Raw genomic sequence first — 18142 nt, 5'->3', positions numbered from 1 at the left:
TCAAGAGAGGATAAATAGTGATAAGAGTATAGACAGTGGAAGACCAAATTTACCATTTCATAGCTTATCTCATCATTCGGTTGTTTAAGATAATAGTATGGAAACATTAAATTAGCATGTTCTGCTCCCTGTATCATATGATGTTAATGGTCAGTTTGCACATTTGCTTATGTTGTAATTAAATGTTCTGATTGGTTAGTAATGCCCATGACACTAATTTCACGACAGAGAGGGGTTAGGGGTGTTACAGAAACCCCTGACATCGCAACGTTAACCTGATATTTTGAAATTATTACAATTTAGTCCTATTTCAATCTCGAGTTAGTTTTAAAGCTTTCGTAAGCTCATATAAAATCGAAAACTATTGTATATTGTATTGTATGCATGATTGGGTTGAAATTGAACATTTAATAGTATTAATTGAATGTAGTTGATTGTACTTACTGTGGCAATGAGTGGACACCTTGGCTCTGATGATCGGGTCAGGCATGGGGTGTTACATAATATATTAATAAATGTAAAAGAAGAAGAAGAATAAGCTATTGCCTCCTTCCTTCTTCCTGCTATACTTGATTTTTTCTATTACTTCAACAGGTTCTTCGCAGGTAAATGTTTTCCTTGATTTTATTTTTTCCCTAGCTACAAGATTGATTTAGCACTTGTATTTGTATGAAATACTTAATTTATTTTTGTAGGAAATGGATCAAATTGTTCCATTTAAGTTGTGTAGGAATTGTATGTTAGAGAAAGCCTATGGTTTTTCATTGATATGATTTAATTATTTGTAATTTTGCTAAGAGTAGTACTTGGAATCAACTATTTTTCTTATATTTCTATGAATTAGCCTTTAGCTAAAATAAAATGTAATTTTAAGTTTTTTTTAATTTATTCCAAAACAGGTTTTATATATCCATGATTCTACATATGCATTATTATATTTAAAAAATATATGCAAAACAAATTTGAAATAATTTTTTTCAATTAAAATTATAATTTTTTTACCATGAATTAAAATTATAAATTAAAAATAATAATTTAAGAATGACCAATTAAATTTTGTTATTAAATATTTATTAAGAATAAAGTTCATTATAAAAATTAAGTAAATGAATATCATATTTGATTGAGGAAAAGTAAATTCATAAATTATCATTACATTCTTAAGAATGTATTTAGTTAACCAAACGTGATAATGTAATTTTCCTGATATTTTAATTAATTTACTTCAATGTATACCAAATGTTGTAAAGTAACATTCCTAACAATCACATTCTAAGGAATCATATTCCATTGAAATTATAACATGAGAAAGCATCAAATGCTACCTTAAATTTACCAAACATATGTCATTTTTAGGTGATTACTAGATTATATCACACCTATGATTTGGAAAGAGATAAAGAATTTGTAAATTGAAAGATAAAACACACTTAAGTGTGCTCGAACTCGCATCCACCTAGTGCAACTGTGCTAAGGCTCAATCAACATTGGATATGTGATTGTTAATTGTTTTATTTAAAGATTATATAAAACTATGAAAAGATAAAAATATCATCATCATCATAATAATATTAATCATCAATTTTTTTTAAAAAATTATTTGGTAGATGAGGGGTAAATAAATATTTTATAAAGATATAATAAAATATACTGTAAATTAAGTATATATATAAACCAAATTGGTGAGATATTGGATCTAAATGTGTTGATTTTTGGGTTAGCTAGAAAAATGGGATTTGTTGGATAAATGGAGAACAAGCACCAGTTGAAGCAAACAACATTGGGATGGGGGAAAAGTAAGCATATTTCACCAAATCATAGTTAAATATTTGCTTTGAATTTTGTCCATTTCACTTCAACAAAAATGAGGCATCCCAACGTATATACAACCAAATCTTTCTCAACCAAACAAAATAGATCGTGTCTATTCTTTCAAAATACGAGGACAAAACACATTACTCTTGGAATAAATTCCCTTGCATTCAAAATGTCCCCTACATTGCACTTTCCTTCATATATTGTTTGGAAATCAACACAAAATCTATAGTAGATGTAATAATTTCCTTATCTTCCATTTTTTTTAAGAAAAAAAAACAGGATTTAAAAGAATATAAGGAAAGATAAACTAGATGTGCTCATGGATTGGGTTGTCCTGGGTTCGGGTGGGATCTAAATATGATATTAACATACTTTATGCTTACCTAAAATTGGTCCGGCCCGAAATATAGGCCTAAAATTTTATCCAAACTCACTCATATTTGCAAAAGATTAACCCATGCCCATTTTATATTATTTTTTTAAAATATTTATATTATATTATTTTAATATTTATAATTTTATACATTTTTTATTTATTGATTTTTTTTATATAGTCATCTTAACATTATTTTAATGTTTACATTAGAGTAGTATTGTTGTGTAACTTTCCGTCGTGTCTCATTAAAGGGGACAATCAAATATTTATATACATAGCTACTGTTCATAAAATTGACGTTTTTAGTAGACTCTATGCATGTTGGACACGTGTACTGCTTTGGGTTACCTGTTGGACACTCATTGGGCATATGCAAGTTGAGACCGCGAGCTCCCATTGCAAGCTGCGTACTATAAGGCTTGCACGTATCCATCATGTGTGCCCTAGTCGAGTCGTAGGTAGGCGACCTGGACCTTATTTGATTTTCGAGTTGGTGATCATAAGTACATAACAAGTATTATATATTTAGTATAAGTTTATTTTTAATGTGTTTTAAATTACATAATATATAAAAATAACAATATAAAGTATTATAAACTTAAAAATGGGTTGATCTCAAGTCTTTAATGTTCAAGCCCGAGTTTGGCTCATATTTTAAACAGGCATAATATTTTTGCCTAAACCTATTTTTTGAGTTTAATATTTTGCCCAAACCCTTCTAAATTTTGGACGAGTCTTTGGGCTTAAGCGAATAACCCGACCCATGAATATGTCTAAGATAAACTTACAAGTTTCTTAGCTATCAAAGATTAAAGTATGATTCCATAAAAATTAATAATTTCAAAATTTTTAATTATTCCTCCCAATAATATGATGTAAATGATTTAATTAAAAGTTATTGAATATGAATTGAGGTTGCTAAATCTTGACCGCACTAATAGTTTATGATTCACTTTGGGATGGTAGGATTCCTTTTAGCATGTTTACAAGCTCTCCCATTTTTAAACTATATTTTTCCTCATATCACTATAAACAAGTGTTCATATTCATGATTAGATCAACGGCTTTACAGCTTCTTCTTTTTTTCTTCTGGGTATCAGAAAAAATGTTAGAGAACTTGTAACGTGATGGTATGATGATAATATATAGACTGCATATCTCTTTTTTATTTAAAAAAAAAAACAAAGCAATTTCTAATTTGCAGCTGCAGATATTTGATTAAATTTTTTAACTAAATTTCAAATAGATGAAAGTGCAGGGGGTTAAAACATATATTGAAGGTATAAATATTTCTACTTTTATGCCGGACCTGATTCTAGATTTTACTGCTCCTTTCCCACTGCATTACATGCTTTTCAAATGGTAAATGGTAAAAGGTGAAAGAAAATTTGACCAATAGGTGTCGGTAAAAAAAAAAAAAAGAATGCTTTTGAAAATTTGGTATGGGTAACATAGAATAAAATTTCTCAATAGAACCCAAAGTTGTTAATACATTTTGGACCTAATCTACATTTGTAGATAGAATAATATTATAATTTAAGCTTAATTTATCTTAATCTTCATATGATTACGTCATCATTCAATTAGATTTGGTATGAATTTTGTCCCGATAAAAAACATATAAAATTAACTCAATTATGCCTTTAACCTCTCTTTCAATCTTACAGCTAGATTATCTATAAATCTCTAAGTAAGAGATAAGTGAGATAATGATATGATATATATCCTTCAATTTATCCCAGATATAATCTTTAATTAACCATCAAATTATTTCAATATGCTTTTCATGAGGAGGCTTTACCCACAAACCATATATTCAACCTTTTTATTACCAAGAATACAAATTAAAATATTCACTTCAAACTTCTTAGGGAATAACTCTACATTTTTCAATATTTGTTTCATCAAAAATTTACTTACTTTTATGAAATCTTTTTCTAAAAAAGAATGCTCATTTATGATTACTTTTAATTTTATATAAAAATATACTATTATACTAGTAATAAATTTTTAAAAATAATTTATAATATTAAAATTTTAATATAAAATATTATAATTTTTAATATTATTAAATATACCAATTTAATTATTTATATTTAATAATATAACAAATTATTAAAATATTAAAATAATTTATTATTTTACTTCCCACACGTTTCGTAATGAAGGCTAGATGACAAGTCCAACACGTTAGCATCGTCTTACACGGACCCTCGTCTATAAATACCTCCAGGAACGATGAAGAAGAGACCGATTCTCCTAAGATACTAAGTCGATATTCTGCCAACTTACCTTTAACTCTCAACCTTAACACTCTCTTTACCTCCAATCCTTTCTTATTTCAATTCTTCGCCCCAATTGAATGAACCAATCTCCGTTATAACCACCGTACTCTCCTCCTTATTATATCAACAAAAATAAATATGAATTTTTGTACTACTTTAACTCAAGTCCATACCTTCTTATTATGTTAATATATTTATTTGTTAGGGCAACAACAACTCACATGTTTGGTAGATACTCTTAATATAAATATATATATTCTATAAATTAAGCTACTATGTTTTACATGTGACTTGTTGTTACTCTCTATGTTATCCATCAAACTACTAAGATGGGTTTTATTTATATATATAAATTACATAAAAATAATAATAAAGAAAGAGAATTATAAATATAGGGATTCAAATTCAGACATTTAAAATGCAATATCTTAAAAATGATATAAATTAGATGCTTCCTCAATAACTCATACATGTGTATATGCACAGCCAGGAAAATTTGTTTATCCTTTAATAATTAAAAAAAAATGAAAAAGGTTGAAAAACATGACTTCATCCAAGTTTAGATGTTTATGTATTGTATGTATATTAAACAGAAGAAATTGGTGTTTGTAAATAAATTAGTGAAGAGCAATGGTTATCCAAGAAGCATTCAAACCCAACATGGATGACTCAAAATGTGTATCAAAACCATACAAAAGTGGTTGAACCCTATTCTCTCCCCTTTTCCCAAGGCCCCATCCCTCCTTTGATTCAAAGACCAACATAAAAAATTTATTTGGTAAATTAATAGATATTGAATATAATTTTATTGTTTGATAAAAGTAAATATTTATTTTTAAAATATTATATTTTCTAATTTTAATTTTATTAATCTAGTATTTATATTATTTTGGATAAATATGATAATTTGAATATTTCAATTTTAAAAAAAAGGTAATTTATTTTAATTTTTAATAAAATAAAATCAACTTGATATGTATTAAGTTAAATGAGAAGTAACTATCTACCTACTTGTTGTTGAAAATTTTATATTAAATAAAAGATTAAAATAATTATTAAACACATTTAAAATATTAAATGATAGAAATTTTTTATTTTTATTTTAATGATTTATCAAACATACCCTTGAGGAAAAAGTCCGCTACCATTTCTTTCTAACTGCATTATGGTTTCAAACTTTAAAATGTTCTAATTGAGTCTTCAAACTATCATACCGTATTAATTAAGTCTTTCTGGCAACTTAACCCTTAGTTTGGGTACTAAATGCTTACTTAAATATGACATGAAACTTATTAAAACAAGTGAATTAAATTGTAAATATGTGTAATACTTGTTGCATGAACATATTAGATATGACATGTTTATAAGAATAAATAACCCTTTAAAATTTATCAATAATATTTTTTTTAACATGTCAAATTCAAATCGTTTATGCAATAGGTATAACCATGCTTACAATTTGACCAATGTGTTTTAAGTATAATTTATGCCAAGTTTAAACTGATAACATTAGGATGATAGAAGGACCAAATTGAAACAATTCTAATAGTTTTAAAGACTAAATTAAAATATTTTAAAAATAAAAAATGAATTTAAAAATTGGATTCGGTGAAATTAACAAAAAAGAGAAAAAGGGAAAGGGTTCAAAGTTCAAAGTCACCTCTAAATTGTGACTGACTGAGAGAGAAGTAGTACAAAGTGCAAACCAGCTAATGAGAGAGGGGGCGGATTGAGAATAATAGATCATAAAGAAAGTTAGAAAGGGCCCTGTCTCAGGCGCAAATCAAGGAGAGAACTGGCCAATATGAAATCAAAGCTTTAAGTTATATATATAGCTAGCTCTAGCCTTCGCAACTGCTCCTCATGATTGCGCTAATGGGAACCCCAAAAAGAAAAACCCTTTACTTCCAATTTTCATTCAAAACATTTAAACCTTAATATTCACTCCCATCTCATCACCTCTCATAAGCTTCCATGGTTTGATAAACAACTGGGAAAACCCAAACACCATGATCCCAGCATGTTTTAGCCAACCTAGCAACTTGTCCGGTACCTCTCAAGTGCCTCAAAATCTCATCACCTGCATTTACCATACTCAGCTATGGGACTCACCTACGTATCTCACGCTTACATGGTCCAAAACCCATTTCTCCCATTCCTTAACAGTCTATGCTGCTGATTCCTTTTCTATTACCATTTCCCTTTTTCCTTCCACCTTCTCCTTCTTCAGAAACCGACCAGGCTCCAAATCTGTCTACTTGACTCACCACCATCGTCAAAGAATCAAGCTGTATTGGGATTTCACCAGGGCTGACTTTGCTGAAAACTCAGCTGAGCCTGAGTCTTCCTTCTACATTGCCATTTCATGCAATGGGAAGCTAGAATTCATCCTTGGTGATCTCATGGATGAACTCGCCAAGAGGTGTTCTGGGTTGTCTATGGCTCGACAGGTACTCCTTGAACCAACGCTCTTGTCTAGGAGAGAACATGTTTTTGGGCATAAGAGTTATGTTTCGAGGGCTAAGTTCTTGGGGTCTAAACATGAGATAGGGATAGATTGTAATGGAGGGGTTCTGAAGGTGAAAGTTGATGGCCAAACAAGCCTTGTCATAAAGCGATTGGCTTGGAAATTTAGAGGGAATGAAAGGATTTATGTTAATGGAATCGAGGTGGAATTTTTTTGGGATGTTTTCAATTGGGTCAATAGTGAGAATAATAATAATAATAATAATAATACCAATGGCCATGGTGTGTTTATTTTTCAAGTTGGTGATGGTGGTGTGTGGCCTGAAATGGTTGGACCGGAGAAAAGGTTGATGAGGAAGAGTTTGTCATCGTTGGCCGCCGGGGGGTCGTCTTCGGCGCCGATGGCATCTGCAAGTCTGTCGCCGTCTCCGTCGTGCTCGAGTGTGCTGCAATGGGCGGAGGAGAGCAATGATGGTGGAAGAAGCTCATGTTCTTCTTCTACTAGGTCATGTGGGAGCAATGGAGGATTCTCTTTGTTGTTGTATGCTTGGAAGAAGGATTGAATTCATAGCTTTTTTGAATTTCAATGCCAAAATGCTTATTATGTTAAAATTTGTGAAATATTGTTTGATTTTTATTTGAGGAAAGTATTTCAATTTGGAAATTATTTTTTTTCTTCATCAGTTGTGTTACAATATAATATATATATTATCAATAAATAACATATATATATATTCTTTATGTTGTAAATTCAATCCATTTCTTGGTTGTCATCTTGTATGATATCAACTCTTGATTTCTACATACTTTCTCCTTTGTTTTCACCTTGGAATTTGAAGCTGGTTTCATTTACTTCAATTTACAAAATTAAAATAATGGTTTGGCCAAATTATAAAAGGAAAAAAAACCATAATAATAAATATATCCTTAAAGTTTATTCCTTTTTGTCATTTTAACCATATTTTTTAAAATTATTTTAGTTTTCAATGCTATTAAAATTTTATTAGTTTAACCTAGGACTAAAATGATAAAATAAAGAAAACATTAGGGCAAAATTTGTCTTTATGGAAAAAGAAAACAACCTTTGCAGTAGCATTGGTGGACCCTCTCTAGTAGTGTTGTTAACCATAAGATTTTGATAATAACATTCTACCAAATGTAGGATTTCAATTCAAATGAAAATTATTGTGATTCTATTTTTGTAAAATTGCAAAAATAAAATAAAATTCTCCAACATCAACACCATATATATAAATGAAATCCAAATAATTAAAAACTTATTTGAGGAAAAAAATTAGACCAAATGTTTTCTTTCCAACATTGAAAAATAATTTATTTTAATGTTATTTTATACGAAAGTATCTGATTTTGATTATTTATATCCTTTTACTACTTATTTTTTTTAAAATTTAATTGATACTGAACTTAAAAATCATAAATCAATTTAACATATTTTTTTAAAATAAAATTTAGTAACATCACACTATCAATTAATCTCATAGTTACTAAATTCAAATATCTCCTTGTATATTAACCTTACTTTTATCTCTTAAAAAACTACAATCTTGAAATGATTATACAAGAAGAGTTCAAAAGCCTATCATTTAGGCCCACAAAGGCACTTGAGCAGCTCAATTCATAGCAATGTAAAAGCGATGGTAATTATGGTTTTAAATTTAATATATTTATTTTAATTTTATATAATTTGATTTAAACATGTAGTTAGGTTCAAATGCAAAACTAATTAATTATGTTTAATTAATAAGAACTTTTTATATATCATTTGAATGTTTAAAATTGATTTTAAGTCAATTGAGTTTTAGCTCGATTGATATAAGTATTATTGTCAATGCAGAAAAATATAAGTTCAAGTGTGCTGAAACACATTATTTTTCTATATATGAGTTGAGAAAAAACTATTAATAGTTTTAAACATTATGTAAAAAAAAAAAACCAAATACCATTAGAATCTATATTGAAATTATTGAAAAAAATTAACAAATAAAATTATAAAAATAACATCTGAAAATGAAAATTAAAAACTCAAATTTGAGATTAGAAGCATAACCCAAAAGCAAAGCAGTGAGATTGTGGATTAAAACCATCACTTCAAACCCCAAGACTAGAATTTGGGAACCCCTCTTTTTTGCAGCATAAAGTATGAACTTTCTGCGCCACAACATGAGGAGCTCTGCTTCCCACTTTATAAATGTAAAGTTTTGAATTGATGTTGATGCCAATGTTGAGTGTTAACACTATATATCATCATTATCTGCAAATCATATACACTACTTTCTTATCTCTTTTTTTTTTCTTTGATGATTAATGTAAAGCCACTTTACTATTCTAGTTTTTCTTTTTTTATTTAATGATTCAAGCATTATTTTATGAGAAAAATTGAATTCATCGTGGTTTTATCAGGGCAAAACCCTCACACAATCTGTTAAAAGATATATTGAGAAGGATGCTCTACAATATTCGTCAGTTCATCAAATTCGATAAATACCTCATTCAATTTTTTCAAGTTGATTTCAATAGTGTCCTAAATTAATATATGCCATCCTATGATGGTATCAACGAAATTAGATAAATCAATGGTTGGACGTTTGCAAATACTCATTCAACACTAGAGTAAAAGACAAAAGAGACATATAAACTTTACTCAAAACTCCGTCTCCTAAACTCCTTAGAATACCACAAATATAGCAACTCTACACATCTTTTATAGATTGAGCTGCCCTCATCTTAGCATCTCTTTACACTTCTTATAGTATGAACTACTATAACAAGCCATCCTCAACTTGATATACAATGCAAGTTTATGTTATCCCGACAATAGTTGATAGATGATTGTTGGATATTTAATTTTTTTAACAAAATTAAAAGATCATTATATTATTATTTTAAGTTATGTCTTGATTACTTGAAGCGGATTTTACCAATAATTTGATGAATGTGCTAATGCATTGATAAAGAAACTATGAGTTGTGGTGTGATGGTTGTTCATCTCATTTTTTAACCATAAAGTTGAGGGTACGGTCTTTATTAATGGGAATAGAGCACACTTTATGGTCAATCATCGCTCATATTACTAGATGTTATACATGAAAAAAACAAAAAAAAAGAGAAAAAAAAGAATTTGATTACAGGCACAAAGTCAAATTATATGATACCCCTAAAACATGAAGCATATGACAAAATTAAAAGATAACAATATTAAAATTATATATAAATTTTAGTTTCATCTGTAATTTGATATATGAATTTTGATTTAGTGTAATTTTACCCATAAAGCTTTTATTATGGTTTATATCAAATAAAACTTTGATTTTGATTCAATTATATGTATTTAAAGAAATATACACATCAATTTATTTCCATATTAGATTAATATAATTAATTGTCGTAAGTGGTTCTACGTTGATAATATTGTTAGTAATTTTTAAAAATTAAATCAAATTAAAATTTATTGTATAAAATTGCAAAAAAATTAAAATTCATATATGACATTGCACATTGGACCAATGTTCATATATACTTTTGATATTTATCCCGAAATAAAAAGTCTTCGAAGTGACACCTAACTAAAAATTCATGAAAGTATTATATTAAAGGTCCAATTTTACTATCAACCCCTTTATTATATGTAAGTTGTAAATTTAGTCTTTATACTTTAATTTGATCAATTTTAGTTTATGTAATTTTTTATTTTTAAAATTTCAATAATAACCTAAACAGTAGTAGTTAAATCCATTAGGTTATATTCAAATATCAGTCTTGAACTAGGCATAAGTGTGGATTTCGTGTTTGTTGTCCAAATTTATTATTTTTTGAAGTTCAATCCTAACTCAAATAATAGCCGTTAAATCAATTAATTTAAACAATGTGATTTTTTTATGAGTATTATGAAAATAACAAGCCGTCGTGACTATTGTTTTAATTAGGTTAGAATTTTAATATTAAAAAATACATAAATTAAAAATAACTATATTAAAATAGAAAGACTAAATTTAAAACTAGGATTCGGGTAACATGTGAAGGAAAAATGATATTTTAAAAAAATATAAGTAAAAATAGAAAATAAGTTATTCTATAGATTTTTTTAATATATCTTTTTTTTAATAACTTCGTATAGTGATTTTTTTTAAATAATTTTATTATAGGTTTTGATAATATATATTCTTTTTTACACAATACTTAGAACTACTTATAGTCTTGCCTCAACCTATAAATAATAAGATAATATGCTTCAGCGCACTCAAACTCATGTTCTTTTGCAATGACAACAATGTCTATGTCAATCGAGTTAAAGACTCAATCCATAGTGAATTTTTAAAAAAAAAAGAAAAAAATGACAAATTTATGTTTATTTGATCAGAAAAAAGTTATATAACCGTGTGAATAAATTACTTTATTTTAAACTATTATATCTTATTATCTTGTATTAATTTAATTGAAATAATGTGTGATTGGTTTGTAACATTAAATCAATTAAAAATTCAAAATTGGTATAGAATTGAAATAAGAGATAGCAAAGATTTCTCCTACCTTAACAAGTGGTCGAGGATTCGATCCTTACCTTAGACATGGAGCAGCTTTAAAACTTGTGATTAGCTTCTACCCTATTAATAAACCTATAGAATGTGAATGATTAGTTATTAGGCTCGCTCTAATATAAACATTAAGAAATCAAAAAATAAAAGATATTATGTTTTCGTGTTTTTATAAAACATAATTGGCACTCATTGCCTACTTTTATATAGCTACACACCCTTTAGAAAAACACCTTTTGCTTAAAACGGAAGCCTATTAAAAATTTTGAAACATATTTCATGGTGGTTGTGTATATATATATGATTCCATATTTATTTTATTATATGATTACTAATGCCTTTTGTCTTGTATCATGTTCGCGTTTATTAATAATTAGTTTGATTAGATTAAATTAGGGTAAATTGGAGCTAAAAGTGTTATGGAAGTTCATCTAAGAGTCAAATTTTTTTTATTTTTTTATTAAAAAAATGAGTAAATTAGTCCCTGTATATTCAATCAAAGAACAATTTAGTCCTTTTGTTAAAAATTTTATCTATTTTTTATGTTAAAAATTGGTCATTGTACGTCAGTATGAGGTACACGTGGTATGTCACATGTCATTGTCTGGTTATTCTGTCAACCACACCAATTTTTAATACTGCAAATGGATGATTTTAAAAGAAAAGATTAATTTGTTCTTTAATATAATATAAGAGGATTAGTTTGCCAATTTTTTTAGTAGAGAAAGCAAAATGTATTTTGACTCCTTGTAAAGGGTATTTATGCTATTTTTACCTAAATTGGATTAAATTAAATTAGTTTAGGTTAGGTTAATTGAGATTTGATAAATTCATTAGATTGCAATAGTTAAATTAACTATGATTAAGTTGGAATTAGTTTAGGGTTATCTTAATTTTAATCAAATAAATAAAATTTGGGTTTGGTTTAGTTTACTTTAGTTTGGATTTGACTTAAATTAATTAATTTGAGATTAATCACGAGAATTTGTATATTTTTTGTGTGATTTTTTAGAGGTAAGACATTTTTAAATTATCGATGTTATATCAATCATGCCATTTTTTTATTAAAATTGTTAATTTAACTATTAAATAGCATATAAAATTTTATTTGACATAATTTAAAATGAAACTTTTAAAGAAAAATAATATATTGTCGCATAACTTTTAAAAATTTAAAACTAAAATTAAAGTAAAATTGAGAAAAAAGAGAGTGAACGATAGTTTCAATAAAAACTTTAAAATCAAGATTTTTACGATATCTACTTTTACAATATTTTTTTCCTTTAAATTTTTTATTTTAAATTATGTCACGTAAGATCTGATGTATCATTTAATGGTTAAATTAACAATTTAGCAATAAAAAGACTTTATTGATATAATATTAATAATTTGATAATGTAATTATAATATTTTAAAGTTTGAAGATGTTTGGTACAATTATTATTATTTTTGATATTTTATTTTATTTTATTTTTCTAAAAGCAAGAAATTTATTCTGTTAATTAAACTACCATGATACAAAGGCACTGGTTATGTCTCCCGTCACAAAACATTTTCTCAGAGTCGATCTCCATTATAAGTTTTTGCGTACCTTTGTTGCATTGCCATTCTTGTTCCTAAGCTCAGCCACAACAAAACTCCCCTCATCATGTTGGGACCATTAATTGCACCATGGATTCCTCAGTCTTCTCATTGTTTGGTTTTGATCGAAACACATTGCCCATTGCACCATCATCCCATGTTTTTCCTACACATGCAGTAGCCAATCATCAAAAGTTGATACTTTTTCAGGGACTCTCAGAACCCCCAACTTACCATTCTTTTTCTGGCTATTGTGACACTAGTCCAACTCTTCAATGTACTCTTACCCCACCACCACAAGTTGGCCACAAACTCAACTACTCTCTCTACACGTTTGCCTTGCAAGTTTAATATAAGTATTGTTGTCAATGCAGGAAAACGTGGGTTCAAGCGCGTTGAAATGTATTATCCTCCTATTTATGAATTGGGGAGGAGTTATGGGTAGTAAAAAAAAACATATATAATCAAAACATATAATGAGATTGTTTAAAAAAACCAAAACTAATGGAAACTTACCATTACTCTCTTATGTGGCCAGCTAAACAATTACCTAATGGTACATGGGTCACTTTTAACCCACATTTTGAACTTTAATTATTTTGATTGAAAAAATAAAATTAATTATTTAAATAAATAATTTACACAAACTCTATTTTAATTTATTAAAATCATGACAGTTTTTAGCATATTGGAATGCATGTTTAATTTTCATTCTAAATAATTAACTAACATGAACTCCTAATTTAATTTAATTTCATATTCATTATGTAATCCAATTAAATAAATATTTGAAGTGATTAGATTAATGCTAGATCAAACTAATCATTAAATCAAGAAAGCATCTATTACTCCCATAAATAAATCTAGTGAATTGTTTTTCCTTATTCAATCTTTTATGATTTCGAACAATTGTTAAAATTAAATGTAAAGATGTTAAGAGTTATATTGAATTAGTGAAAAATTTGGATGGACATATATAAGTTGGGTTACAATAACATGTAATTAAGTGATGATTTTTCTTCTATTAATGACATAATTATTAGTCATGGAGTCCAATTTACTTGAAGTATTATGACAAAACTCTAAATTATATACCATTACGAAAATTAACAAGTAAAGATTATCTTGTCATATGTGTATTAAATCACTTGTGATCCCTTTATGTTTTATCCGTTCAAAAAGTTATATACCATGGTGTAAATAATATATTACTGATTAAATAATTTAAGTGACTTCCATATGACCCTTAGTTAACTTCCATTTACCTCAATCATATAACACCTTTATGATGATACTCTTGACTTCTTAGTCATAACTCCAATGTACTAACCTTTTGCTTACTACTTTGTCACGCATTGGTTATCAATATATTTTAGCTTGAATGCCTTTCTGTCCACTTGCTAGGTGGAGTCCTTTTGTAACTTGATTTCCACAAATTTTCACTTCTTTATATTTTCATAAGTCAGCCATAATTCAGATTATAGAACTTCAATTGACATAATTCAAGATGCACTTGAAAGCTAACAAAAAGATTTACCAATATATTAAATTACTTGACCTGAATCCTATTGAAATATCTCCAAAACTCAACAAATGAATTTTTTTCTCTCAAAAAGCTTGCAATCTTTGCTTTCAACAATTTTATCTTCTTCACTATCTTCAAACACCAGCACAAGTGCTCATTCAAAAATCCATAAAAAAAAAATTCAATCGCCAAAAATAATAATTATGTTGATTCTCAATCAACAATAATAATAGGCTAAAAGAAATATGGTAAAAAAGATGGATAAAGAGAAATAAGTAAAGGATGAACGTAGAACTTGAAAGGTAAATGGTAAGATGCAATTGATAATATTATAAGGTAATAGAAATTACATAATCTGGTGTTATGTTTTAATCATGTTGTCGGGGTTTGATCTTTACTCACGGGAATAGAACATATTTCATGAGCAATCATTTATTTGTTCGGAAAGTCTCGCAACAAGAGAATTAGTCCTTGCTGTCGGCGATGAATGCCCTAGTTACGAACAAAAAAGAAACAGCGGTGGCTTCCTTTCTCCAGGCTTTATGAGCCGATTCTTTTATGACTTCCCCTCGGCTTCTTCGTGCTTTGTTGTCGACCAGTCACCGATTGAGGCTCGCCGAATTTTGCTGAGGGTCTACCTCATCTGTTTGGACAGGGTTTTTGCCGCCGCCTTCAGTGTCTACCATTATGGTGGTTTTATTTACTATTTCTGTGTTTTTGGTGGTTTGTTGTTTGCATCTGTTGTTTTTTTCCGATCAGGGAAAGTCCGTCCAGTCAGGAGAGTATGTGATCTGCTGCTGGAATCATTGCGTTGTCGTGGAGTTGTTTAGCTTCAGTAGTCGACACCTTTGCCTTTGGGCGGCCCGGTTTCCTGATGATACGAGGAAGGTCTTTGCTTCTAACATGTATCTGTTTTGCTTCGAAATAGTGGTTCTGGTTGTTGTTCATGACTGTGCTTATGGCGTTACTCAATTGGCCCTCATTCGTCTAATCCACTTGATGTGCGGATGGTGTTGCTCGCTTCAGAATTATTTCCTAAGGTTAAAGTTTTGGTTTGTTCTGCCTTTGAGCTTTTTCTCTGGGGTTGAGCCTATTGGCTCATCGAGTTGAGGTGGTGCTTACACTATTGATTTGTTGTAACCTCTTTGTATAAAGCTCTTCATAGATTGATTCTTTAACCCAATTAATATGGAGATTGTTATTAATGTAGGAGTACGTGAGTTTGAGAATGATAAAATATATTATTTCTTTATTTATTTGTTGAGAACTCTTCATAGAAAATATTTTTACATTATCCAACTCCCTTCATTTTTCTTGGTTTAAAAAAAAAACTCATTTTTCTTTTAACTTTAGTATATTTAAAATAGGTTTAATTATTAAAATAGTCACTTTTATTTACCTCAAGTTACATTTTAATTATTTATATTTAAAATATTACATTTTAGTTACTTACGTTATCGTATTGTAACATTTTAATCACTGAGCCGTTAATTACCGTTAACGGTGTAACGGTAAGCTAACATGGCACGTTAAATCATCATTTCAAACAAAAATTTTAAGTTAATTTGTACAATTGATCCCTATATTTTTCGTTTTGAGCAATTTATTTTTTTCTTTTATATTCTTTTAACTTTTTTTTTTCATTTTCTTCCGCTTCTTCCTCTGTTTTCCTCCATCCTATATATTTTTTAACGTAATTTTTCTATATTTTCCATTTGTTTAAAATCAATCCTTATATTTTTATTTTTTTGAACAATTTAATTTTATTTGAGTGAGGCAAGCTTGTGAACTAGTTTTAAACAAATAGAAAATATAGAAAAATTACATTAAAAGAAACAGAGAAGGGAGAAAAATAAAGAGAGAAGAAGAGAATAAAAAAAAGAAAAAAAATTAAAAGAATATAAGAAAAATTAAATTACTCAAAATAAAAAAATATAAGGACCAATTACAGAATTTAATCTAAAATTTTCGTTTAAAATTATGATTTCACGTACAAATAAAAATAACTATTTTAATAATTTATTGAAAATTATTATTTAGTAGAATAGATATTTTATAGATTTGTTTCTTGTACACGTGGATATTTAATATTTGTAGCTGAATATGAATCAGATAAATTATATTTTAAGAAAATGTCATAAATTCATTTAAGGTTCTATCTATTTGAAGTGAGATCTATTGGCAATAGCCCCTTAATTTCCTCAACTTTCTTCTTAAGCTCACTGTAGTTACTCTCTACCTCCCACAGCCGCATCATGGCCGATTCCGCCACCGCGTCTTCCCCCCTAAAAGTCATCGCCGGAGCTGATTCTTTTGGCGCCGAGCTAAAAGACGCCATGGTATCCCACCTCCGCTCCCTCAACATAGAAGTCGAAGATCTCGGAATCACCTCCTACTACAACATCGGTGCTGAAGTCGGCCGTCGAGTATCTTCCGCCACCACCTCGCCCTCCTTGGAGACCCGTGGCCTCCTTGCTTGCGGAACGGGCGTCGGAGTCGGGATCTTCGCCAACAAATTCCCCGGCGTGTTCGCCACCACATGTCTCACTCCGGACGAAGCTCGCAACAATCGCTCCATCAATAACTGCAACGTCTTGGCACTCTCCGGCATGTCAACGTCCGCCGATACCGCTAAGGAAATCGTCGACACTTGGCTCAACACTCCTTTTAAAGCGCCGTGTCCGGCCTCTAAGTCCCAGCCTTGGCCGGAGGAAATCTCAAATTTTTTCGATGAATCGATGAATGAAATGCCTAAAATCGGTGCTTCTGAGAACACCCAAGCAGAAACCTGTGCTGTTTGTTGCTTGGTTAAGAACAGAGAACTGAATCCAATCGATATAATCCCTGGTGGGTCAATGAAGATATTGAGAGAAAGTCCCACATCGGCTATTATTAAATTTAAGGCTGGGAGTGTAGAACCAGCCCATCACCATACTTTCGGGCATTGCTTGCTGGTGATGAAAGGGAAAAAAAGTGTTTGGAATTTGAGTAAAAAGGAAAGATATGATTTGGGTGACGGGGACTACTTGTTCATTCCAGCTGGGGATGTTCATAGGGTGAAATACTACGAAGATACTGAGTTTTTCCTCAAATGGGATGGGAAGTGGGATATGTTCTTTGATGAAGATCTTGAAACTGCTAAAATTGCCATTGAGAAGGAATTGGCTAATGGCTCTGCTTGAAAGAATATTTTGACGTATGCAATCTGTGTCATGTATCTCATAGTGTGTATGTGTCTTGTGTAAAATATGTGGTTTCTGTTGTTGTGTGTGATAACTGAGCTTGTGTTTCAGTAATAAAGTTGATGGTATTAAATTACAATTACATAAATGTTTTGGTATTAAATTGTTGCATGCTGATTCTCTGTTTTATGCTTGTCCGAGGCCAAATTAAGGACAAGGTCTGCTAGAGGCAAATGACTTTTGTGGTTGCTATAAAGTTTATCTCTATACCATAGTTTTGATCTTATTCCTGAATTTCTTTTGCTTCCCAATGATTTGAAAATTAAACTAATTTCAACTCTAAAATCATTGCAGTC

At 29.2% G+C, this 18142-nt stretch overlaps 2 protein-coding genes across 2 annotated transcripts; both read left to right on the top strand.

Annotated features, from left to right (window-relative positions):
• The first annotated feature begins 6301 nt into the window (after window positions 1–6301).
• Window positions 6302–7612, top strand: LOC107888789 (uncharacterized). Its single transcript, XM_016813007.2, has one exon. It carries the CDS (start codon window positions 6489–6491, stop codon window positions 7506–7508), a length of 1020 nt encoding a protein of 339 aa, XP_016668496.1. The 5' UTR covers window positions 6302–6488; the 3' UTR covers window positions 7509–7612.
• An 8954-nt stretch (window positions 7613–16566) lies between these two features.
• LOC107888802 (DNA damage-repair/toleration protein DRT102) lies at window positions 16567–17928 on the top strand. The gene has a single exon (XM_016813032.2). The coding sequence runs from the start codon at window positions 16860–16862 to the stop codon at window positions 17784–17786; it is 927 nt and encodes a 308-aa protein (XP_016668521.1). The 5' UTR covers window positions 16567–16859; the 3' UTR covers window positions 17787–17928.
• The last annotated feature ends 214 nt before the right edge of the window (window positions 17929–18142 follow it).

This window comes from Gossypium hirsutum, chromosome A11 (assembly GCF_007990345.1).
Source record: "Gossypium hirsutum isolate 1008001.06 chromosome A11, Gossypium_hirsutum_v2.1, whole genome shotgun sequence".
Classification (NCBI taxonomy): Eukaryota; Viridiplantae; Streptophyta; class Magnoliopsida; order Malvales; family Malvaceae; genus Gossypium; species Gossypium hirsutum.
This window is presented reverse-complemented; position numbering and strand designations above follow the sequence as displayed.